General features: G+C 38.8%; 1 protein-coding gene across 1 annotated transcript in view; it reads right to left on the bottom strand.

Annotated features, from left to right (window-relative positions):
• The window catches only part of LOC105455683 (RNA-binding protein Musashi homolog Rbp6), a 645,795-nt gene that overhangs the window by 381,277 nt on the left and 238,211 nt on the right, over positions 1-26,307 (bottom strand). The window contains exon 3 of the mRNA XM_011699183.1: positions 10,468-10,549. Coding sequence (XP_011697485.1) covers positions 10,468-10,549 — 82 coding nt within the window. The remainder of the gene's footprint in view (positions 1-10,467; positions 10,550-26,307) is intronic.

Raw genomic sequence — 26,307 nt, 5'->3', positions numbered from 1 at the left:
CGTCTCTCTGCTTCTCAATTTCTAACGAGTTCCTCTCAAAATATAATCCGTGCTTATCTTCTTGTGGTCGTCACAACCCTCTTATAAAGATTCGACTTTCTAATAATAAGTCTTAAAATGTTATCTAAGATCGTGCGTGTTTGCCTATTGACGACAAAGTTTAAATTTCGCCTTCCTCAAGGCGAGATTGATGTCTGACGTTACCAACTTTTTTGGCGCGTCGCTCGAAAATTAACACAAATACAAGGTAAGATACAGAACAGAAGGGACGCAGTCTGGCACGCTTGGTACCAGCAAACAACCATTAAATCCCAGACGGATCGGTCCACGTGATTTGCTTAATGACGTCGCTGGCTGCATTCACACGAGCCGACGCCAAGTCGACGCGTACAACGCAACGGCGACGCCGACGGCGTCGCGTCGCGACGCGTCGCGACACGTGCCACGGCTTTTCGCGAGCACGGAATTCGCGCGGCCCGCACCGGTCAGATGCTAATAAATCGCGGCGCGTCAGCGCGGCAGAAAATTTTTGTAGACTAATCTCGTTCTATGTCCCGCTCTCGAGATCGTAGCTCGCACTTTCCGCGGGCGGTGCTTTCGGGACGCGCGTCTACCTCCGCAGTCTCGTCCGCTCCTCTCCGCGCGCGCGCGACGTCGCTTATTAATATCGCGCGTCTAAATAGAAATTCTACGATGCAACGATGGAACGCGGTCACAGGTGTCGACGCGCGCGCACGCACACACTCGCGGCGATTGCGATCGCGGAGCTGAGGCTTCGCAACGAAAATATCGGGTCCTCGCGCATAAAGTGTCGCTTATGCGTAAATCATCTTCTATATAATTTCGAAGGAATTAGATATACATCCGATCGGGATAATTTTATTTTCGCTTCTGCACCGCCCTGCCAACGGTGAGAGAGTTATATTCGTAAATTTAAATTTCGGTAAAATCCCAGAAACGCACCGAGATACTCGCCGCGCGCCGAGACTTGATTAGCTTTTACCATATTCGCGGGACACATTATTGCGAGGAGGTTTCCATTAACGAGCATTATCGCCTGTTAATGGAGACTTTTATATTCGCGGTATCGCAATGTGACAACGCGTGATTTTACATTTACGCTCTTTTTTCAGCCGCGCGAGCTTACGATCCGCGTTTATGGCGTTATGACGACGACGGCCCACGACCGTCCGCGGTACGGATGCGGAAACTGTGGTCGTTACTGCACGAGTGCTCAAAAGTTGTCAAGCGGAAAACAAATCACCGTTACCGCGCCGTAGCGCCGACCGTTCTCCGCGCCATAATATAAGAGTTTACTTCACGGCGTTGTAAGGCATCCGGCGTCGCGTAATGCTCGGAGCATTACAGAGAGCGCGCGCCATAAAAGCGCCGGCTCGAGCAGCCGAAACGATGTAAGGTGTGTCTATAAAAAAGCGCCCCTTCTCGTGTCTCGCGACGGCGCGGCGTAAAGCGTGGATGTCGCCGCGATTATTGGCGTACCGTAACGCGGACTTCTGCATGACAACGCGATATCTGCGTTATATCATGTGTTTAAAGCATTCATAGTGAACATAACGCTTGAATGGACGGAAGGAGAGAGAGAATCGTAATTTTTATATAATTATACATCTAAGACTTACTGCGAACAATTTGCCAAGCTTCTAAAAGGGATTTTTTAAATCATAACGTAGGCAGAATTGTTTGAATGAACCGAGGATGGGTTCTTAATACTTAAGAAAGATACCCGCTTCGTGAAATACACACTTTATTCGGCTTTGTACAGAAACGTCTTGTCGCTTGCAAGACTCAAAATGCGATACTACTTATAACCGGGTAACGAATATTCCCCATCGCATGCCATCTCAAACAAAGTAGACAAAGTATTTTTTTAATAAAGTTAATACTTTAACTTTATAAAAAAAATACTTTGTCTATTTATTTGTACCAATTTATTTTTATGACTTATTTAAATATAAAAGCACACTAATAGAGACAGTTACCCTACATTCGAGCGCGCGTTTGAAATCAAGAATAGTCTCACAATAAGAATTGATTGAAAAATTTACATAATGCCCAATTGCCGTAATCTGTTTAGTGTTTCTATTATAATGAAATTTCTCTTGCTAAGATAAAATCAAAACATTTGAAACAATTCGCCACGTGTTAAGCGATCATCGCATCATCGACATGTTTATTCCTTACGGTGAGCACAAGCGGAAAAATAATCGCGAAAAATCCACAGCCATGCCCCTCTCTTTTCTCTCTCTTCCTCCCGCTGTCTTATTCCTCTTCATTCTAGCCGTCTCTCTTCCTTACGTTCTCCAGCGTTCCGTGCTTCATAGAGGGAACACGCGATTCCCGCGTTAACTCCCGCAGGGCGCAGCGGGTGTCCCTACGCGGACTCACATTAACCCACCTCCGCATCCTCCATATTTCGCGTCTTTCTCTCCCCGCCAACCCCTTCTTCTAAAGGATATCCTGATATACGTACATACTTTGCCGCTATCACGATCGCCTTTAACACTTCGTCCTTTATTCCGTATTTATATATGTATATTTTTGCTCCAAATAATTATATCTGCACAATTAGATAGTTATATTTTTAAATTGCAAGAACACAGAATAAGAAGATATTAATTCCTTATTATGCGGTACATAAAGCACCTAAGTAATTCACAAAGTTTGTTACAGTTTTGTACGATAAGGAACATATATCTTCTTCTATCTGATGCTGAGCTCCTTTTCTAAAAGTATATCTAACTTTTTCTGAAAATATATGAATTAAATTTTGTACAAATGTCGAGAAAAACATTGCGGATATTGCAAGTAATAATAATTATGAATAAGTAGCTCAACAAATCTTTATTGTCTTCTATTTGTCTTCAATATTGAAGAAAACAGAAATCATCAATTTATTATCAGTTAAAAATTTTATGATTATACAAAGACTTTTCAAAGAATTACCTAAATTATTTAATTAATAATTTAAATAAAATTATAAAATTATTAATATATAAAAAATTTATTCTAGAAAATAACATATGTGCTCAAATATCGTCCATTTCGCATAACAAATTGAAACTCAAGCAGCAATCTCTAAAATCTCTCTTGTCTTTCAATAATATTTCTATCATCAGATATTACAACAAATTTAATAAATTAGAAGGAATTAATTTATCTCGTTATTTATAACGGATTGATTCTCAAGTGCTCAATGTATCATTTTACGAGCGCGTCTATATCAGACAACGGGAAAACTGGGTTCAAGCCGCAGCCGGGCTACGTGTATATCGCGGCTGTGACGTTTCTGTGCCACAGCGAGAACTGAGATCGCTAACATCGCTAACTAACGGCGAGTAGATGAGCACCCTCGTGCGCTCGCCCGCTGAGCAGATAAGACTTCGCACCACGACGCTGGTCACGGATCTTCGCGCTCGCCGGCGCGCATCACCTGCGTCCATCGCCACCCACGCCCTTCAGGCACCCTGATAAATTACTCAAGACCTCTATCGTCTATCCCGGGCGCGCGGTCATGTGCACGGCTATCAGCCGGAGTGCGCCTTATAACATCCGGGAAACGATCGGTACGCGTGACCCGGCCACCTTCGACCGAACCGCACGCCCAGAAAAGCATTCGCAAGTTCTATCTATGAAAGGCGCCACCATTATTATTGCATGTCGCAATGTGTGAAACGATTAACGAGAAAAGTTCATAACCTTCAGCATATATATAAATCCCTTTTTTTCTAAGTTTCTTTCAAAATTTGCATCGCAAATCTTCGTAAATTTTTTTATATTATCATATCCCTTTCTTGTAAAATTATAAGTTATTATAAAATTAATTCAATAGCAATGTTCGAAATTAATGTGTAAAATAGTTCTGTTGTATTACTATTATGGGAATATTCCACTTTGTTGGGCTTAAAAAATGCATTTTTTCTTATTTTTTAGAGAAAAGCAACTATTGAGGCAACTACATATTTAAGAAATAATTACATTCTTTGTTGATTTTCTCTTTAAAATACTAAGTTGAAGATCATATATCAATAAAATACGCGTTCGATTAAGATTCTCGTGAAGAATTGTATGTGTCTGCCGATTGGTGAATAAGAACGATTTTAAATGCCGCCAGCGGCTGATATATCAGCGAGATACACAAAGACGAAGGGCCTGGAGTTCTCTACGACGTTTCCATTTGGTGATGCGGAGAGGATGGAGGGAGAGGAGAGGAGAAGAGAAGATCTATTATCTAAGAAAGACCTTAATAATCCCGATTCATAAAACCTAGTCTATCCTGGTACGCCGATACGCCACTGTCGGCCACGAGTGGGCTGATAAAGAATGACGATCGTAAGGGAAGAAAGTTGCACAGCGCTTATCGCCCAATAAATTCTACTTCAGCCAGCATCTGCCTGTCTCTACCCCCTTTCTCTCTTCCAGACTTTCCTTCGTTTTCTCGCCTTTCGTGGCATCGCGTCTCGCCCCCACCTCATGTGCCGCAAAACCCGTGTAATTACCGCCGGCAAGTACCAACTAAATTCTCCCTTAACGACGAGTTACGATCGAATTAACAGATTGCCCCGTCGGAAAGATAGTCCTCAGACGGGTTTTCGGTCTCCTTCGCATTCTATACACGTCATTATCTCTCATTAAGCTGTCGATCCTATTTTTTACACCTTGCTATAACATTTAAAAATCAAAGAATAAATAGATAGGGTGAGGAAAAATCAAACCGTACAATTAATATTCTAGATTCGTGATTCAACTTTAAATTTTAATTGAAACAATATTCCTTCACAGAAAGAATTGATTTTTCTGATCTAAATCAAAGGTCTAAAAATGTTACTGAATATAGTTCTAAAAATAAGTTTGTTGGAAACTTAAAAATAATGAGTATTTTTGTAAAACGTTTTGATATTCTAGCAATCAGTCTAAATTTCCAATAAAATTATTTTAATGGTCCAACAAAATTATTTTTAGATCTGTATCCAGCAAAATTTTCAGACCTTCCAGTAAAATCGTTCTTTCTTCGTATAATTAAGTTCATTCGTAATACATAATAAATTTTATATTTCATTAAGTGAGACACAAATAAAGCTGAGCTCTCCATTTTTATGAAACTCTCCATTTTTCCTCTTTTGAAATCACAAAACGAATAACAGAGTAAGAAAGCAACACGTAACATCTACTTAATCTCTTGCTTCAACTCCAATAGAATCTGTCGATAATCTTCACGTGATTTAGATTCTGTACGAATCTCGATCGATGATGAAAATGAACGTAAACATTTGTTATACCACATTATAACGTATCGAAGTGTTCAAGTAAGCGTGGAGACTGAAAGGGAACGTGAAAAGTCTCAATGAAAGCTCGTAGCCGCGTAACAAATATATCGTGACGAAATTGAGATTGGTTATCGAAGGCGGCAACTTCCCCACGTGGCGAGAGGGTGTAGGACGGGCGAGAGGAAGATGTGTCGAGATGGTGCAGAGCGCGGGCTCAAATCGGATAGTTTGTTCATTAGAGATATTTTCCGACGGATGAACGGCAAGAGGCGTTCGAGGGAGCGTGCTCAGAGTGTATTTGTCTTGATAAGTTTGAGGCAGGAAATGAGACTGTCGATAGAGAGAAGAGAGTCCGTGTGCTCTCTCGCCTCCCTTAAAAGAAGCAAAACCGCCAGAAATGAGGATTTCGATTCATTTAACGAGAAATAACGGTTGTACCGAAGTATCTCAACAGTCGAGGAAGCACAACCTTGCACAAGCGCGAATCCTTCAAAAGTAAATGTCTCGCTAAATTGTATGCTGTATCTATTTAGGAAGTTTTTAACCGCGCTGTTAGAATTTCTACACTGAGAAAAAAATGATTGCAGATATATCATCATTTAGCTTTATAATCATTTTCGGTGCCAACTATATATATTTTTTGGTAGAAATATAAATATAATTATTATTACTAACGTTATAGCAGTAATAAACTGATAAAATGATAGTTATATTCAGTATTTATTATAATACAAATATAATTTTCTTTAAGTTTATTCTCGATAACAATAAAAAAAATATTTCCTAATCTATAAATATGTACGGTTGAACAAAAAAATCAATATTAGCGTAATTTTTTATTTATTAAGTATTTAAAACTAAAATTGGAACTTCTGATCACAATTATTTTATCTTACAATTATAGTCAAATTTTCGTCTCAATATATCGTATTACGAAAAAATTATGGCCAAAATAAAAAGATTAATGGAACGATCAAATAAAAAAACAGAATAGAATAAATGTATTGTCTTTAAAGAGCAAGTGTTCCGCGATGGCAGTTGACAGAATTCCATACAATACAATAAGAAGTATTAAATATATCTAGTTTGCAATAAATAAATACGTATTTATATTTATATATTGTACTTATACATTTATATATTTGCACTTAAATATTGTGTTAAAAATGATCGATAAAAGAGAATGAAAAGATAAAAAGAAGTCATTCATTTTCCAACATACATTGCGCTCTGACTCTTTTCAAAGCACAATTTCAAGAATAGGAACCTAACTGCATCCGAATATCCGCCATTATACATCGATCGCAGTCAGAATTTCATTGGTATTGCGACCATTTGGAAGGCTCGTAAAAGGGCGATTGACTCGACTGCATCGCGTTACTTTTATATTCCAAAAGCGCATATAAAAATTAATGTAAATGCAATGGCTGTTAACTCAACGAGCAATAATCGCACGTTTAAGACAAGCGACAGAGACTCCTGTATATCCTAAAAACTGGAATAATCAACTTCATTGTAATGCTTGAAAGTGGAAAAAAATAGAACTAGTATACGTTCAGAAATTTCTACTTTAAAACTTTAAAATCTTTAACAATTAAATATAATTAATGTAAAAGCTTTATAAATTTCACTTACTCTACGATCAAAAAAACGATCGAGTTTATTAGTTATAATTTAAATATAAAAAAAAATCTTTCTTTCAAAAATAAGATAATCAAGCGTTTTAATTATGATTAGCCCCAGCGAATCTTCACGGTCATGAATATAAGCAATGTTGATGTTAAGAAGACAGATATTAACTCATCTAATTATTTCTTAATATCGTTCGAATAAGTACTTGCTCTTATATTCACCGAGTACTTGCTTTTATCCGTTGCAAGCAGTTTTATCAAAAGTGTTATCGATTTTATACCTTCAGCGCGACCAGCAGAAAGAGGATGACAAAGCAGGAGCGAGACAGAATGAGGTGAAAGGAAAGAGAGGCAGAGAGAGAGGGAGAGATTTTCGCTCCCGTATCAGTGGGCAAGGCCCGTTTGACCTGGCACACATGCCGCCCATAGATCAACCAGAACCCTTAGGCCGAACCCCACCATGCCACGGGCTAACCATTAATTTACAACCCACAGAGTAACCCCATGCCTCAACCCCTGCATACAGGATCCGCGTCCCCTTGCGGCAGATATGAGCTACGACGTGGCGCTGAGGGATTCAACCGCTCCAGTTCCCGGACGGTCCCTTCTATCTCTCCATTCGGTCTCCTCCGCATCGCCGCGGCCGTCTCCGTTGCGCCCAACCCTTAAACGATCTCCACCTACCCGAGAAATACCCCCGTTATATCACGGCGAAAGAAATTTAAATCTATCGGCGGCACATTTCGATTAATCTACAACGATAACTCGCGGATAGAGCTAGGGAGGACGTCTTGCAACGTAGACTGATTTCGGGTAAAATATTATTATTTGCATCTTTAATGCTTTTTAGCTAAATAGATTATGTATCCAAAGAGAGCGAAGAGATTCCCTATATATTTTATGATTCAACTGTTAATATAAGAACAGATATACATCTTCGTTAATCACCTGTGTAATTCTACATCTCTGACGAAAAAGATAGCTCTGTTAATCTCCGAACGCTACAATCTCGACCTTAGACCTCTTCAGCGATGAGACGGATTTACCCAGCTCGACGTGTTCATAACGAGCTCGCCGGTGGAGGGAGTAAAGAACAAAACTCTTAATTGTCAGCGGACTTCAAACTATCCAGGACACGGAAGAAAGAAGAGACTAGGAAGGAAGCAGATTCGCAAAGATTGAGAGGAAAAGGGAGAGAAAGAGAGAGAAAGTCGCGAATAAATGCGAGGAGCCGTAAGAGTGTGGGAAATGCTCTTTGATTTTGCGGGCTTTATTTTCGCTTAATAAGCTGGTGCGAATAGGCCCGGCTGTTGCTTGTGCTTTGTAACTCGTCGGAAGTAAGTTGTCCCCTGTTTCGTTTTGTTGTCCAGCCAGGTTCCTTCTCTCCTCCTCGTGTCCCGACCTCCCAACCTCCTCTCCCATCCTCCTTCCTTCTCCTTCCCGCTCCTCCCGCGGGAATGAAAGGAACGAATAATTAGAGAAGGTTGGCGGGCACGGCCCGAAAGTTTCTGGCCAATTAATTAGACGGAGAAATGCACGGCACCGGAGAGGTAACCGGCGCATAAGCGCCAGAGACGGCAATTTAAACAGCGACAATTCGACTGCGATTATCGCTGCACAAACGTTTTGATGGCGCGCGCTTTTATAATGTAAAGACTTCGGTGTTGATAATGGCGGATATTAAGGACTTGAATACATAATAGATCCGGTGCACTATGAAATTCATAGAATTTAGAATTAAAAAGATTGAATAGGTAAAGTATAGAAAGGAAAGCTAGAAATAAAGAGATAAATGCGAAAGATCTACAGAAAGAAAAATTATATACCGTAGAAAAATTCTCAAGTCAAAATTGCAAATAGGAAAAAGTAAACGTTCAAAAGAGAATTTAATTAGACGTAAAATATATATAATTAAGAGAAAAAAGTATTCATTACCTCCTATTTCTTTAATTTACATTCAAATGATTACAATAGCTAAATTGTGAACTACATATATAAATTGCAAAAGATAAATCCTTTTTTAAGAATGATATAAAAATATTCTTTAATTAATTTTTACGACTTTTATTTATAATAATTACAATACGAGACATTTTTAGAATTTTTTCTGCCATATTTTCTGAAATATTATCTGATGTATTATTTCTGAAGTATACACAAGTGCCTAAGCAAATTTTACGAGTTTAAGTTATACTTGTCACCGTAAGCCTACAATTCATTCGTATCTAAATGGAAATCAAGATCGAAGCAGTAGAAAAGAAGATACCTGAAAAAAATCGTACCGAATAATCGCAAGGCAGGACGTCGTTATTTATGTACATGTTTAAAACACCTTTACACGTTGCGTTCCGATAATGGTATACCCGCGGCTAAGCAGTATTGACAAGTCACGCTCTGTTGTCTTCGTCGGTCTTACAATAATAATAAAATATCGGTTTTACATTCGATGGGCGATAAGACGCACGCGCTCCCCCTTTTCACACCGGGGTAACACTGGGGTATATAGCAGCGCTGGACGCACCCCTTCGACCCTCCCGCCGCCGGTCCCTCTTCTTTCGACCCTCGTCGTCGGACTCGCCCCTCGTTTCCTCCACTTAAAAACCGGTAATTACTCTGATGCTGGTGCGCTCTGGCATTTACCATCCGCTTCGGTGTTACTCTGTTTTCTGCTTAACAGCGACACTCGACCCGAAACTCGATTTTCGCAGCACGCTATATATCATTGCATTATACTGCGCATTAGTCCTCGTGATGTGAACAACGTAGTGAATTAATTTCGCAGTGAGTATCAAAAACGCTACCGTAAGCACCTTCGTAGCACGTCAGTTATTTTATGTAACGTTTTACAGGTCGCATAATTTCGCTTTAACCACATTTCTTTCAAAAAATTATAATTCGACTCTGTTACAGTTATTATTACTTAATAATTATTATCATATATTGTAATCATTATATTATAAATTAAATCATAACTTTAATATCATATTAAAAATAAACTGCATTATATAATATATAAGATTATCTCTCACCATAACTCAGAACTATTTTTCCTATATTTATTAGGTTGTATTTTTAATTTTCCCTACTATAATTATTTGTTATAATTTACATTTATTTCCTTTGTGATTGTAAAGTGAAGAGAACGAAACAAGAAAAATGTAAGGATCAGATTTATGAGCGCTATACGATCGGTATACTTATTTTTAGCAAAGCCAACCTTGGCACGTCAATCATGTTCGCGTTTTCGGCGCTTAACGACCAAAATAAAAAAATCTATAATGAAAATTTCCGGAAAACTGACATGTGGCTGTGACGTCATAAATTTTAAAAGGACATTTGAAGTCATACCAAATTATTTATATATGAAGATGTACTTGACATATTTTCTATAGTAGACGTTAATTGATATTTGCAAGAAACACATAAATATTTTAGATCTTAGACAAACACTAAAAAAATAAGAATAAAAAATCCGGCAAAGTTAATAAAAAAAATTAAGTTTAAAAAATAATATGTAACTTCCCCCTTCACATTATACATGTATTTCTTACCTTGATCGTCGTGTGGTGGGATCTTTCATAACCATGACCTCTGTGATGTCTCCATACTTGGTGAAATACTCCCTGAGGCTCTCTGAAACAATAAAACAATAAAATTTGATTATATCTTGTACAATGATAAATTATCATATGTTATCAAACATTTTCAACGACATACGAGGCAATATAATGTTGAAATATTTCAACGTTATATAATTCTCTTATCGTAAAACATCATATTATATCAATTATTCAAAGAAACATCGAGAAACGTCATTTTTATCACAATGCACATTTGCCCTTTTTTTTATGGAAAGTGTTCTGTTACGCAAACGTATGTCTGTAACAAAATATGGCATCGCGACGGAAATCCAAATTATCCCTTCGCACAGGCATCTGTCAACCAAAGTTAGAGCTGAAGGTAACACAGAAGATCACTGACGCTAATTGGAATTAGTAGATAACAACGCGAGTCGACACTTCGGGGCGTAATCCTCGTAGCCTGATAAACGCGGTGCGTGCGTCCAAAGTAAAGCTTTAGCTTAACACGACCTAGCTTTGATGGTAGCTAATTCTACACATTGTGCACCTGCTATGACGAGTTTGCCCAACGACCGTTTTCCGTTAATGCAAATAGATAGAATTATGATAAAATTAGTGTCGTAGAACGTGCAATAAAAATGACATCACATTAATAATAATAAAGTTATAACTAATATAAATAATAATAAATAAAGATCAGTGTTTTCATTCTTGATCCTTTACTCCAGCCAACTTTTATCATTTTCCACTTAGAAAAATAACATTGTGAAACAAATTATTCAAATAAAAGCATCTTGAAAAAGATACCTGCGTCACAAAGACATGCGTTACGAAGACAAATCTGCAGACTAAAATTGGTTCTCAAACAGTGCCGGAAATGCTGATATCTTCTTCTGTACATAGCGAACAACAAAAAGGAACGAAAAAATCGCATTCAGTGTCTGGTCTCTTTTTGCTTTTTAGTTGGCCGAGAAATTATCCAATCGCGCACGTGCCATACGATCAATGCGACCGATGTAACCAATGTAGAGCTTCCTCGCTTCTCTCCACCAGGGACACCCCCTTGACCCTTTTCGTAGGTTTATAGCGAAAAGCTGAACACTGGCGGCGGGCCAGCATGGCCGCGCTCCAAATACGTCTTACACCTTATCTAATTATACGCTGTTTCATCCAGTCCACTTTAAAGACTTCGTAATGTTCGGCGGTTACGATCGCGGATGAGCTTCAATAAATCCTCAACACAACTTTAGGACGCGTCGCGATGCGCAAAAATAAATATTTAAATGTTTGCTTCTTCATGTTAGTGCATGATTTTCAATGAAACTTGAAACTTGGAAAAGATTTATTTATGTATACAATTATTCTTTATATAAGATAAATATAATTATTTTTAGGTAATAACAGTTTTTTAATTTGCAGAATTATAATTAGAAGCTCAAGCTTAAAATTATCAAATATTGAAATTTCAAAAATTATAAAAATTTAAAAAAATTGCATATCCATTAAAATAATAAAAATGCAATAAAGATACTATTAAAAAAATATGAAATGAAAAAAAAAATATGAAATTGGAAAAAACATTGCCTATTAAATATTGTAGAAATGCGAATCTTGATTATTGTTAGCATTTTCCGTGCGAAATGCGAGTCAACGAGTGACTACAATCGTGGAGGCCTTGGAGTGTTTGATAATTGTTATTACCGGGGCGCGGAAAATACGAGATAACTGGACTTGCAAATTCAGCGCACGGCATTAATCAATGAATTATTGGTATCTCCAGGTCATTAGCCGCCGGGCACCACCTGTTTGGTAACGAGCCCCGCGCATAAATTACACCCGGTCCCTTCACTGTTAATTAGTGGCACCAAGTCGGAATTCTTAAGGAGGCGATACAGCGAGAATCTGTTATCAACCCCACACCGGTTAATGTTCGTTTCATGATGAAACATTTAAAAGACAATTAGGCTAGACCGGAGACATTGACGTCGTCGTTTATTACGCCGTCATCCCTCGCGGAAATAAGATTTTGTTGATAAAAAAGGGCATTATCAAAGCATGCCGTTGAATTGCTTCTTAATGGATTTGTAATTTGCATATAATTCAAAGAACTTTTTTAGAGGACAAAAAACGAGATTTTTGAAGGTTCAAATTTTGGAAATTCACACACGAAGAGTAATAAAAGGACAATGACTGATCGCGTTTTCTCTATTCAAAAGCCTTACTAAATACAAAGAAAAGACTAATAAATTCTCTAATCCTATTTAGAAACATTGATAAAAACCCATGGAAGAAAGATAAAAAAAATATTCTTAAATCTCCTAAATAAATTTAGAGAGAAAAATATAGCAGAGTCTCTAAATACATTAGAGAGAAAGGTAGGATATATAATCAATCTAAAAATTTATTTAATACTTATACAAGCTTTTATTATTTTCCGTAATTTTTAAAAAAATTAACATTTAATTTTTTAATCAACACATAATAATATTTTAAATTTATTATTGTAATGCAAGTCGTACTGAAAATATGTTTAAATTAGAAAAAAGTATATCTTCTTTTTAAAGAATTTTCTGAATAAATGTTTAAAATATTTATATTGGGAAAGTTTGTTCCGTTTTTTGTATTTATACTATTGCCATCTCTTAGCAGAAAATGGAACGGATTTTCCATTCAACTCAATATTTTTATATTACTCACACGTTAAGATTACAGGTTTTCCGAAACACAATTTTTTAAATTTCACAACAGTACCTTGATAATTTTTTAAACTCGCTATAACGTCGCCTTACTACAGAAACGTCAGCTAAATTGAGAGGGTTGGATAGATCCCCGTTGAACGGGCTTGCCAATTATTCCTTAATTTGTCCCGGCTCCCGGATTGATGGAAGCAATTTCGTCGTTCTCGCGAGAAGACGCTCTTAAAACGCGGCCACGATCCGCCGAAATTTACGGCTGTCATTTCCTTAATTGTTCTCCGGCACAACTTATTTTTCACGCGCGCGGCCCTCGGCCGTCTCTCGCATTCTCATTTCAGCCGTTCCGGTCGCTCGGGTATAGGTAGCCACTCGTGCCTTGGCCCTTTGCCGGTGACGCGACCAGCTTACTCAGCCCCGAACTCTTCCCTGCTCCGAATGGCAACAAACGGAAGCTGGGAGCGATACGTTGTCGACTTGGAATGAAGAAGTGCTCGGAGGAAATGGAATGTTTACTTGTAACTTTCTTTAACTCTTCTCTCAAGAATGCAGTAATTTATAGTGTTGAAAGCAAAGAGAACTGCAGTTCACTTGTGTTACAGTAGCAGCTGGTTGATTAACTTGGGTATATGTACAAATAGAATAAACAAAGAAAAAGACAAAACCACATTTTTTTTAGTATATATAAAACTTGTAGCGAATCCTGTAATATGTAAATAATATTTGAATTTTTTCAATTGTATCTTCTTTACGATACAATAAAACTTAAAGTTCTATTTGGAATAGAGGAAGAAATTACAGTTAAAGAGTTTACGAGCGGTGAATTTGCCGAAGTGGCATGCATTGTATTGCGTTTTGCATTGGTAATGTGCCAACCACAGTTTTCTTCGGCAAAAGAATGCTGCGTTTCTGTCGAGTTTGCAAACTTACGTTTTATATATCTTAACGTAAAATACAGTTGTTCGTACATAACACGTTTATACCACGTTTTCACAAATATAAAGTACTCGTTTCAAATTTGAAAAGATTCAGACAGATGACACGTTTTTATATTTAAAATGTTGACGAAAGAAAAAAACATATATACAGTTTAAAAGAGAAATTCTAAATTTTCATCTCTACAATAGTCAGATTTACATATATTACAATATTAGTTAATTGGTAATCTTTCGAACAAGAATAGAAAGACTCATATATGTTTAATTTCGAAAAAACTGAACTGAAATAAATCTTTTTAGTACACATAGAATTGGTAACAATTTAAAATTGTTGTTTGTATCTGAACTATTCTAAGTCTTTTAACCTAACAGCAAACTTAGCGTGTTGAAACTTTCGTTTCAGCAATATATACGATTCCAAGCAGATCGAGGTGCTAGAAGTCTCAATAGCTTCTAAAGAATCGCCCAAAGAGCGGAGCTAATCCGGAACTTCTTCCTTACTTCCAAATCCGCGGATGCTGATGTGGGGACCTTTACTTGCCTCAGACCTCTTCATTCTCTCTGTCTATCCAGAGACCTTTCGTCTCGCGATCGCGCCGCATCGTGCTTGGAGCATATTGGTCGTCGTGCCATGAGAGGAGCTGCAGAACCGACTATCCGCGCGGTAGTCAATGGCGGAAGAAGAGACGGCAAGGTGGCGGGCTCCATTCAAATGAGATTCAACGCTGGAGAGGAATCTCGGAAGAGATGCCAGGATGCTGAAGAGGTAGCGGGAGAGACGGTACAGATGAGGGGGAGGCAGAGGCAAGCATGGTGCACGCTGGCCTCCGCTCGAGTGTTTTTCTATTCAGAGAAGACTCGCATAAAGTCCTATATACCGAGTTCTATCCTATCCTATCTCCCGGATCCCCTAGGAGCCAGGGTGGATACGGGATGAGAGAGGTGAGGGGGCGGTTCTCCCCCATTCCAGAGAGCCGTTCATTGAAACGAATGGCCTTGTCCGCCTCTTCCTCCTCGTCCCTTCGTCTTCTCTATCTTCACCCCGCTCCCATCTCGTCTTCACAGTCTTCCCATTTCTCTCTCTTTCCCTTTTCTTCCTCCATGCCATCCTATCCCTGACCCTCGAACGTACCTCTCCTCCTTCTCTTTCCGATCTCCAGCCGCACTTCTTTCTTCGCTTCTTCTTCGAGTTACGCCTCCCGCGAATCTGCCAGGATTACTTATCCTTCGCCAAAGGACGCTCAAGGCTCAACCTAAAGCATCATTTGAATAAACGCGGAGTTACTGCGCGCCTGTTCCCGGCAGGCTGCAGGCGGGAACGGAGCGGGCGAGAGATAGAGTCTCTAGCGCGCGCGCGCGTCTCATGGCTATATTAATGACGTCGTGATACCTCCGAGGCAAAAAGAGGACTCCTCGCTCTCTATTACCCACGGGATGAGATTCCTGTCAGCAAGGATGTCACATCTTCGGCAACGGGTCACGATACTCGCGCATCGTTTCACTGTTATAGCGACGCGCCGGGGCGAAGAGAATTCTAATTTGGTATACGATGATCGCGTACGGCAAAATTCTTGCTATTCCTTGGAACGTGACCGGTTAATAATAATAGCAGCTAATAATAATAGCGCGCGACTCGATAGTTTATCGTATGACGTTATATTCTAGTCAAAACTTAAGACGTTAATATACATAGACGAACAGCGTAAGAAAATAAAATGAAACGGCGATTTTCCACTTGCGATTAGAAATTGAAAAAGTTACTAGCGTTAAAGTAATTAACAAGATATCAATAAGAAAAACGACGAAAGACGAGTCAAATACCAACTATAGAGTGTATTAATAAATGACATAGCCATTTTAAAAGCTTAAATTTTCTCTAAAGCTAGATAACATGAAGGGAGTATTATTGCTACTGAAGCTATGAAATAATTCTGAAATCAACGGTAATATACGTCAATTAAACCGATTGCGATTTTTCGTTGTACAGTCGTGGACAGATCGGTTTGCGATACTTTTTTTTTATAGGTTTCAAAACGCACTAATATTTTGCAAATGCGAATCACGATTGATGTTATACAGTCTCTAAACTAAAGATAGTACATCGTGGTTCGTATTTGCAAAATATTAGTTACAGCTATAAAATATATATTATGTATATATTAAATATATATTAGAAACCTATAAAAAAAAGTGTCGCAACCAATCTGTCCACGACTGTACATCGAAAAGAGAAGACAAGTGTCAATGTAACAAAAATGAAGAGATTACACTTTGCGTTACTCATACAGATTTAAAACAATTCGTCGAGTCGGTTCAAGCTTAAGTCACTGACTCTAAGTTAATTCAGGCTATTCCCCCTTTTCTCAACCGTTTAAGGCAAGAAAATGTGACAAATAACATCCGCTATTTTCATCCCTCATGCGCAAGTCATGTAAGTTGCCGCTAAAAAAACATTATGAAACTCATGCTAAGTCAATAATAAACCTCTATTTCTGGTGCCCGAGCGTACCAGAATTAGTGACGAATACTCAGCGACCTATCCGCAAATACGAGGCTCACGCGCGCCATCGATAAATGTGACACAGCGGTGCTGTCAAAGACGTTACGCAGATGCGCATAAATACGTCTTTGCATGAATTATCGAATAAACATCGCGGATGGTAGTCAAAATTTCAGGCGCTAACTTAAGGCGCATGACATGTCCTCCGTTATTGAATATTATTAATGATATTAACGTAATGTCAGTATACATATATCATTATTATTGAATGTTGACATACTATTAAAATAAATTTATCTCAATGTTGACTCAACAAGGCGATTATTTTTATCAAATTTGTTCTAAGACAGGCAAATGTTCATTTCTAATTATAGAAACTCTCTTATGGAATGCATTATATTATAAATATTTTTATTAATACGCGCATTGTATGAATTATGTGACTTTTGGCATTGCCGAACAACATAATGGCGTTCAATAATCGCTCAATTGTCATGACAATAATTAAAGATTAAACACGATGAGTTGATTTCATTAACTAGCGAAAATATAATAAATTAAAGTCCCGTTAGCGAGAGTCGATAGACTGAATGCTTCAATCATCAAATAATCCTTATACCGCTATTAATATCGTTAAGTCCCAAAATATCATAATTAGCGATCAATTACTATCATCAGTCTATCGTCAGAACGGCGAATTTCCCATTCCGGCCATTAGTAATACTATTAATATATTCAACGTAACTATATTAATTATCGCATGGAGAGGAGTCTAATAAACGGCTGTGTATATGACGGCCCAATTGCCGCGACCTTCCGCATTTGAGATCAGGTTCAACAAACTCCTCCGGCCGCGCCGGTCCGGGTATAGCGCGACAATCGTACGGCGCGACGCGACGTTATGCACATCGGGTAAATAAATAAATATCGAGTTGGCCGCTGCATGAAAATTTCCCGCGTCCCCCATGTCTCCCGCGGGACAAGACGCCACGGACCGGAACGCCGCGTCTCCTACTTCGAGCTGCTCTCTCTCTCTCTCTCTCTCTCTCCCCCTTTCGCGTGCCGGCGTCTATTTCGGCGAACGTACCCCAGCGTTCCAAAAAGATCGTGCCGTCTATCCGTGACTGTCTTCTTGCACAGCGACGAGCCATTAACGGCAACGTAAGCGTACACTTGGGGTCCGGCTGGAATCGTAGTGTGCCGATCGGAACGTGCCGCGGGGGAATCGAACGTATAGCCTGCCGGCAGTGAGAGAACAAATTCCAAATTGCCATAGTTCTTCTCGGGGACGAACCGGAATTTTTTTTCTTTCGCTTGGGTTGACCGATCTCGTACATCATTGATAAATCAATTCGAATGTTACACACAATTATTAGATCAATATTATATAAATATCAAAGAGTATATGTATATCCAAGAATATTATCCGGGCGCGAGGATTATTACTATTTACTATGTATATATAATTTTAAACTCGCGATAACAATACTAATTGAAACAGTGAAATAATCTAGCAGTTATAAAAAATTATTGCTTTGAAGTTCTAGAAGATTTACACTTGGTCAATTATAGTTTATTACACTAATGACACTTTTCATATAATGTACAAAAAGTTGAAGTTAACCACGATAATCTTAATTCTTTTATTATTGCGACTGCAAGCCAAATCCTCAATCTTGACAGATCTAAAAGATAGCGGCGAATAATATTTATTTCGGATTATAAAGAATTAACTAGAATCGGCATAGTAAAACAGCGGGCAGTGCCACGAAAGGGGTGGTAATAGACGGGGGTAGGTTGATTCTCTATACGCGCGCGGCGCAGAACAGGGAGGAGGGGATGAGACGTAAGAGGGACGACAGAACCTGGAGCCTACCTGGCTGCTAGCCAACCGCGCTTCCAGGATTCGCGATAGTGCCGTGGTTGATGCATATAGTGAGAGAGATGCACATAGCGAGAGAGCGATAGAGCGAGAAAGCGAGAAAACGAAAGATAGATAGATAGAGAGAGAGAAAGAGAGAGAGAGAGAGAGACGAAGAAAGAGAATGTATAGTTGGTACATAGTAGGTACCCGGCAGGCGCACAGCACTACGCCCCTCTTCCATCCACTCGATCGTATGGGCGCCCGCATTGCAGCTATGGCCCACCATCCTAATGATGGCAACCACGCAGGTACTACTCTTGCTCCGTCGCCCTTTGAGCCGCCCGTCCTCATAGTTCCTACCCCCTTCCCGCCCACTACACCCCTGCGAGACTCACTCGGGCTCTTTGTCGCTAGATCCCGCTTTTCTGCTGACACTTTGCTGCGAAGCGTCGCCGCGCTTTCGCTGACCGCGACTGATTTTCTTGATGGCACTCTCCTCCTCCTGTCCCCTCACCCCCCCCCTCTCCTCTTCCTCCCCACGTTCTCGAGAATACTCCACTTCCGCCTCTCTCTTGATCTTTATTTCGCGTCACCGGCAATTTGATCGAACCTAGCGACAAGCTTATGGCCGACTGGTGATTAAGTTAACAAATAGCACCCGCAGCATTCAGGATAAAATAGGCGAGCGTGTACAAATGAGAAATCTGAGTCTCAGATTTACGGCTGAAGACAGTATCGATATGAGAATCTCGCAGCAACTTGATGAAATCATTGTCTTAATACACCTGCCATGTCACGTAGATGTTTCACGATACTATCGTATGTAGGGCTACTTTATCTCTTTCAGCTGCAAAATATTTGAAAAATAAGTATGCTCAAAATAAATGTATGCTTTAAATAAATTAAATTTTAAGATAATTGATAAATAAATAAATTCGTCTTTTAAAGCTTTCGATTTTCAATATTTGATCTGGAAAATTAAATGCTTACGAGAAAATACCTAAATAGTTTTCGAACGAACAATAAGGAAATATGGACCGCGTATTCTGGTTAAATGTCCCCCTTTCTTCTAGAGTAACTCCGCTCTCCGTTCGACTTTATAATAGAATCACTAATATCTGACCGCAGCCTGCCTGGCGGAGGTTAATTCCATTCGTAATAAGGCGGATAAGCGGGACGATTCCGCGAGAATCGGGAAATCGACGATGCAGCGGCTCGGAGAGGTCCTCGGATGAGTGCGGGAAGAAGCGCGAGCCGCGGTGGGAGGAACGAGACAGAGCTCCATTCTTGTTACTCCTAGCGACATCTTTAATTCATCGAATGCGGATTGCGGACTGAATCCCTGATGAGCTTTATTCCACATCCGCGCGCTCGAACTATCGGACCCGATGAGAGATTCTCATACGATAATACCTATCGCTAAGCCACTGTTCCACGTCCTCCTTATACCGCCGCGCCACCCCTTCCGTCTATCTCTCTTCGCATCGTGTTCAAACCTCTCTCTTTCTCGCCCCGCTCCCTCCCCCCTCCCCGTTACCCCCTCAGACCCCCCCCCGTGATACCTGCGCCTTCGCAACTAGTGCTGCCCACTTAAGAAGCTCTCGCTGCAAGCTTTTTCGTTTTCGGGCTCTGTCTCGTCCCGAATCTCCCGATCCACTTCGGCTTCCACTTCCGCGTCGCTCAGCTCCTTCCAATCTCGGGCCCTCAATCCTTTCTCGGGTTTCTCGCGGTAAATCGCGCGGAAAACTAGCCGGTGAAGATTCTCCCTTCCCAGTCTACATTTTCCCACCCTCCCCCCCCCCACCTTCGATCGTCCGATCGCCCGCCGACTCCCTTCCGTTCGTTTGTCTCACAGCTGGGCGCTATATCAAGAATCGAGTCCACTCTCTGATAGCAACTTCGATTTATTTTTTTTTTCCTTTTTTTTTTTTTTTTACCAACACCCGGCTACGCTCGGAGATAATCCAATTTCCGATGTACATTATTAATCCTTTCTACACAAATACCGCGAATAATTTGATACACGCGAAAAGAGGACACTTTGACACATTAAAAAACGATTGATTTACTCGTAAGTAAAATGTGCAAATCTTCATCTCTTTATTTTAAAAGCAAGAGCAAAAAATATTTGAAATATCAAACGTGAGTAAAATGTTACAGAACAACCGCGTGGACGCGTAAACGATTAAACGATTACACGGCTGAGAAATTACAGCAATAATTTTTGAATTATAAACGATTGGAAAGCCTTTTTGCGAATTAAACTTTACAGAGGTAAATATATAGCAAAAAGTTTTCCTTCAGTTAAATCCAAGCGAATTTTACTTTAACAATATTTTATCTCAAGTTATATGGATATTTAAATATTGTCTTTCTGATTGATTGAACGCTGTCTTATTTAGCAGGTTTTCTATTTCCAAGATTGAATGTTTCGATAACTGGAAGCTTAAATTACCTTTCAGATAAGATAAAGTCACTTGACTGGAGGAGAATAAACTCGCCTTGTTTGCATTCTGGAGCTCTTAGTTACGATAGGTCCCGAGAATAATACAAGCGGAGCAATTGGAATTTCTAATCTGACTCTAACGACAGCGTCAACCAAAAAGAGACGAAATTTTCGCAAAGAGCATTCTCGGTATCGTTTTTGTCTTCGTGCAAACCCGCAACATTGAAAAAGATCTCTTCCTTCTTTTAACCTCACCGGATCGATCGCCAATAGCGAAGTAATCGGAAATCCGCAGAACGCCTTCTCATGATCGCGTCTGATCTCGTACATTTTTAATCCCTCGGCCATCGGCTTGTAAGCTGTCAGATCTCGCATTAAATCGTGATTTCGTTCTCGATAATACATATATCGTGCCGAAGCATTTCAAAATCACCAAGCGGAAAACGAAAGAAAAATAGAGAGTGATGAGTTTAAAAAAAGATAAAAAGATGAAAGCGAAAGAAACAGAAGCAACATTTCAATGTATTTGACTCATCCAAATTCGTAAAATTGAATAAATAGTAACACAATAATAAATTTAAAAAATCTATCATTGACTAAATTACAAAATATTTAAATAATACATACAAGCCGAATGGACAACGAAAAAAAAAAGTTACGAAACTGTATAAACTTACATTCTGTTTCCTCGAGCTGTAAAGAAGTATGATATCAGATATGAAAGGGAGAGGGTAAAGAAAGGAGGAAAAGGGAGACAGAGACGGTCACGATTGCAAAGAAAGTCTTCGTGCCAAGGCCGCCTTAATAATTCAAATCTCTCAGTACTCGAAAAATTGAATTTAATAATTCAGCCCAATAGGAAACCCCGGCCGGTTACGAACCGGCGGAACCCGATCAAAAATGCAATATCCAGCTCGATTTCTTAATCCGATTTCAGTGGCGTGCGCCCCTGGTCGCAATCGACGGCGCGCTCAACCCTTTCTTCCCTACCACCGACGAGAGAGAGAGAGAGAGAGAGAGAGAGAGAGAGAGAGAGAGAGATCCGTTTCGTTCGCCGAAGAACCGCCGCAAAAGCGATCGCGAAATATACGATGGGAGGATATAAATATCGGGCGCACATGCCTCTACAGTTACGCGTTACATACGCTCGCATAAAATCACATTCAAGTCTTACAAAGCCGGTTCTAGTTGGTTTTGCCGTGGCCTCCCATTTGTCAGCGCGGAATGTAGGGCGTTCTAATAAATGCCGCGAATACTTAATGGAGAAACGCACGCGGTGATCATGAAGCATTCATTTATCTAGTTAAGAGACACAATACCTTCTCTCTCTCTCTCTCTCTCTCTCTCTCTCTCTTCCCATCTCTTATCTTTAATTCTCATATATACACATGCGTTTGTTTTGTAAGTATATAACTTCTACTTTCATTCAGCTAGTATTAGACTTGATACTGACTTGACTCTGACTATTTATTAGTATTTTCCATTTAATTTCGATTATCACAGAAAGTTTTTCCGCCGACTGCGGATTCTTTGACGCATTGAAATCGACTGATTGAGCTGTTTGCTTTCAAAGTGGCGTAAATAAAAGTTCGAAACGCGATAAATTCAAGTGGCGTACAAATACAAATCGATGTGAGCATTTTTCAAACTTGAGTTGCGCTACTTTAAAACTAAACGGCTCAATGCGATCTCCCGCGTCGTCTCTCCCTCGCTTCGATTTCTATAGCAATACTCATCGAAAAAGTTCGGCGCCAATCGACTTTCTACGTTTACACTTCTATCCAGCTTAAAATAAGAAAATTCGAATAAAGGAAGCTGTATATTACCGCGCGTTCTGAAAACTCCTCCTTGCGTGCGTTTTCGGCAAAAGGCAATCGATATGGGTTTTGCAGGTAGAAAGTATATGCGCGGTGTAATTCATTCCGTTTATTCAAAGGGAAGCTCTCCTCCTCTCCGGCTTGATACTCTGTCATCTGGAGACAGAGGACTTTATGGACACTCGCGTATACTCGCGTGCGTAATTCACCTGTCTGCTGACAAATAATGGAAACTGCGCTTTTGAATTACGGCGCAGACGAGCGGAGACGCGCGGATGCAATAGATCGCGATTTATTATCGAAGTATCTGGGCGCGCAATTGCGACACATCGTTGTTACGACGAGGAAGAGTAGAAAGCAGAAAGATGGGAACTCGTGCGTAGACGGGCGAGTTAACCTCCGTTAACCCTGCTCTGTTGAATTCAATATTGATGACGTCAAACTGTATCACGTCTTACAGCTACGAATGCCCGAGCAAACCGTGCGAAAATGTGCGAGACGCCAAAGCGACTAATATTTTAACCCATTACATGAGATATGATTTCTCACATATGAGATTATTATTATATGTTATGCGTATTTTCTTATTTGTCTTCATGGACCACTAAATTTTTTTTTCATTGTCAAAATTTCGTAGATTAATGGAAAATTGCAATGAAAAACAATTCAATATTTAAAGATAAGGTATTTTTTAAATTATATTTTAATATTTTTCTCAAATGTATCAAGAACTTCAGAACTTCTCAAGGAAGAGCCAAAACTCTATTATTTATATTGAAATTTTTTAATAAAATAAGATCTAATTTCACAAAAGTATTAAAAAAAGACTATAGCAAAATAAACTTATCGTTATTTTTAAAATATTAGTAAAAAACATTTCTCCTCGCAGTGTGAAAAATAGTATGTCAAAATATTTTATGGTTGATTAAATTTCAAAATAATTTCATAATAATATGAATCATTATTTTACAAAAATGTTAAAAAGGATCGCAGTAAAAATATACGTATTTTAGAAATATTAGTGAAAAAAACATTTTTCCACAGTGTGAAAAACAGTATATCAAAATTTTATGGTTGACTTATTTAGAATAATTTTATAAAAATAAAATAAAGCGAATTATTATTTGGGTATCCTTGAATAGTAAAGATTATTTATCTCTTAATTTATTTTTTTTAATTATTTGATATTAAATTTGCACATCAATGTTATATATAAATTAAATGTAAGCAATCTCATTTTAAATTGATAATAAATTAGTCTTTTTCAAATAAGCATTAGCATCGCTAGCACTTAGCATCGATTAAGTGCGTTCAATAATTCAAAGGTATTTTAATAAGAGGTAGAGCAATCGTATTTGCTATCAATGCCAGAGTATATATCGGTAAGATGTCCAAACATAGACCGTTTATAATTAGTAGCTTAGAGGCGGTCTTAGCTTGATACGTCACAAGCACGAAGGACTTGCCTGCATTTATTAGTCGCAGAAATAAACGAAATCATGCCAAGCGCACTTAGGCAACGAGTTTCGAGGTCTTCTATCACCTATTGAGACAGACCGTAATAATATGCTCTTTAACCAACCTGAATAATTCTTCGGTTTCGTAAGGTCATAAAATATTTACTTAAGAATTTTTCTAAAAATATAGCTTTTCTTACCACTACTTTAACTGTAATACAAAAAATAAACTTGATATACATATGCATCATATGAACTTGCATATGGAAAATGTTATTTTCACCGTCTTATGTGAATAGATTCTCTTTTATAATATAAATCTTGAAGCGACAATTAGTCATATGCACAGTAGCGTAATAATAATCCCCCATTTTCTGTAACATATATCATCAAACGCTTAATGCTGATAATAGGATTCGTTGATTAAGATTCATGATTACTATTTATTTCGGTCGTGTTTGGGCCGGATTCCGTGGCGCTAAATTTGGCGCGACTTGGTACCCTGATGCAATCTGCCCCATTAGCCCCGATATCCCTTTTCCAACGTAACGATGAAAGCTTAAAGGTATTGCGTGGATTTATTGTCAATGCCAACAAATCTTTTGTACAATATGCGCTCGCTAAACCTTATCCACAAATCAAACGTTTTCAGTTTATTATCGCAATCCAAAATTTATATTATATATACATATCAACATAGATGATAACAATATGACCTTTTTTCCTTATTTACACGGTATTTTCCGTAAATCGCCGTTTGATCCGTAAATAATTTTATGTCTCTATCTGAACACGTATAAATTTAGCTTTGACAATCATTCTGTGCCTTGTATGTGTAAATTAATAAAATCATAGAGACTTATTTAAAATCATAGAGATTTTAAATAAAATATTCTAAATCCATAATTTTTAAATTATTTGCTATTAATAATCAACAAGAAAAGTAAGCGTAGATATCCAATAAGAGATTAACGTAGCCATCGAAAGAGAGCGAAGCTACTTTGAATTTCAAACTGTTCACCACGTTTCTTATAATATGGATTCGAGGAGTATCCGGCTGTGAAGCGCATCGCACAGGAAGCAACTGAATGCGACAAATGAACTATCCTCACTTCCCGTTCCTTGAAACATTATGTAGTTCTCGAGCAACAGTTCATCGCGACTCAACAAGAAAATTGTTAGTTGAAAGAGACGGAAAAGGAAGCGACTCTCTCGTTACATTTGCGTACGCAGGTAAAGGATCTTAATTTCCAACGTATATTTAAACTCTTTAAGCCTCTTGGTCTTCTTTATGCACTATCGTTATCATCGCCGTTGCTATCGTCGTCATTATTGTCGTCGTCGTCGTCGTCGTCGTCGTTGTTGTCGTTGTTCGCTTTCCACCGTCTTGTGCTCCTTTTTTTGCTTTCTTCTTCCTGTTTGTTCACTTCGCGAGACTAACCCCGACTCGGGTATAGAAAGAGAGAGAGAAACTTCCGTCCAATCGACGGAAATGAAACGTCGAGGCCGTGGAAGTTCCGGCATATACGCGAGTGTCCGCCTCCTACCTCTCGTTTCAAGAAAAGCCGGTGTGCGGCCCGAAGCGCTTCCACTTCTGCCATTTCGACTTACTGGTGCGGCGTGTCCGTTTGAGTGTATTAAAAAGGAGCCCATAGCAAGAGTCATGTGCTCACACAGTTGTTTGTAATAACTGTATCAACTGTGCGATTTTTATACTTATTGATAAAACGATCATTTCTTTTCGCAAAAACGTTAAGTATTGCCTCCTAATTTATTGAAATGGCACATGAAAAGAATGATTTTGCTGGGAGGTCAAAAAGTTTGAATCTGAAAATAATTTTATTTTTGAGTTTCTATCAAAATAATTTTGTTGTATTGCTGTAAAACGTTTTGATATTCTAGCAATCAGTTTAACTTTTCAACAAAATTATTTTGATATCCAACAAGAATTATTATCAAATCTGTATCCAGCAAAATTTTTAGACCTTTTAGCAAAATCGTTCTTTCCATGTATATTGATATATACGTCCATTTACGAAAATCATTAACCAGAGATCATTTATAAATTATAACACATACCGAAAATAAATGATAT

The sequence above is a fragment of the Wasmannia auropunctata genome, unplaced genomic scaffold (genome assembly GCF_000956235.1).
Source record: "Wasmannia auropunctata unplaced genomic scaffold, wasmannia.A_1.0 LD335888.1, whole genome shotgun sequence".
Taxonomy (NCBI): domain Eukaryota; kingdom Metazoa; phylum Arthropoda; class Insecta; order Hymenoptera; family Formicidae; genus Wasmannia; species Wasmannia auropunctata.
The sequence above is the reverse complement of the archived record's forward strand: the minus strand, read 5'-3'. Positions and strand labels throughout refer to the sequence as shown.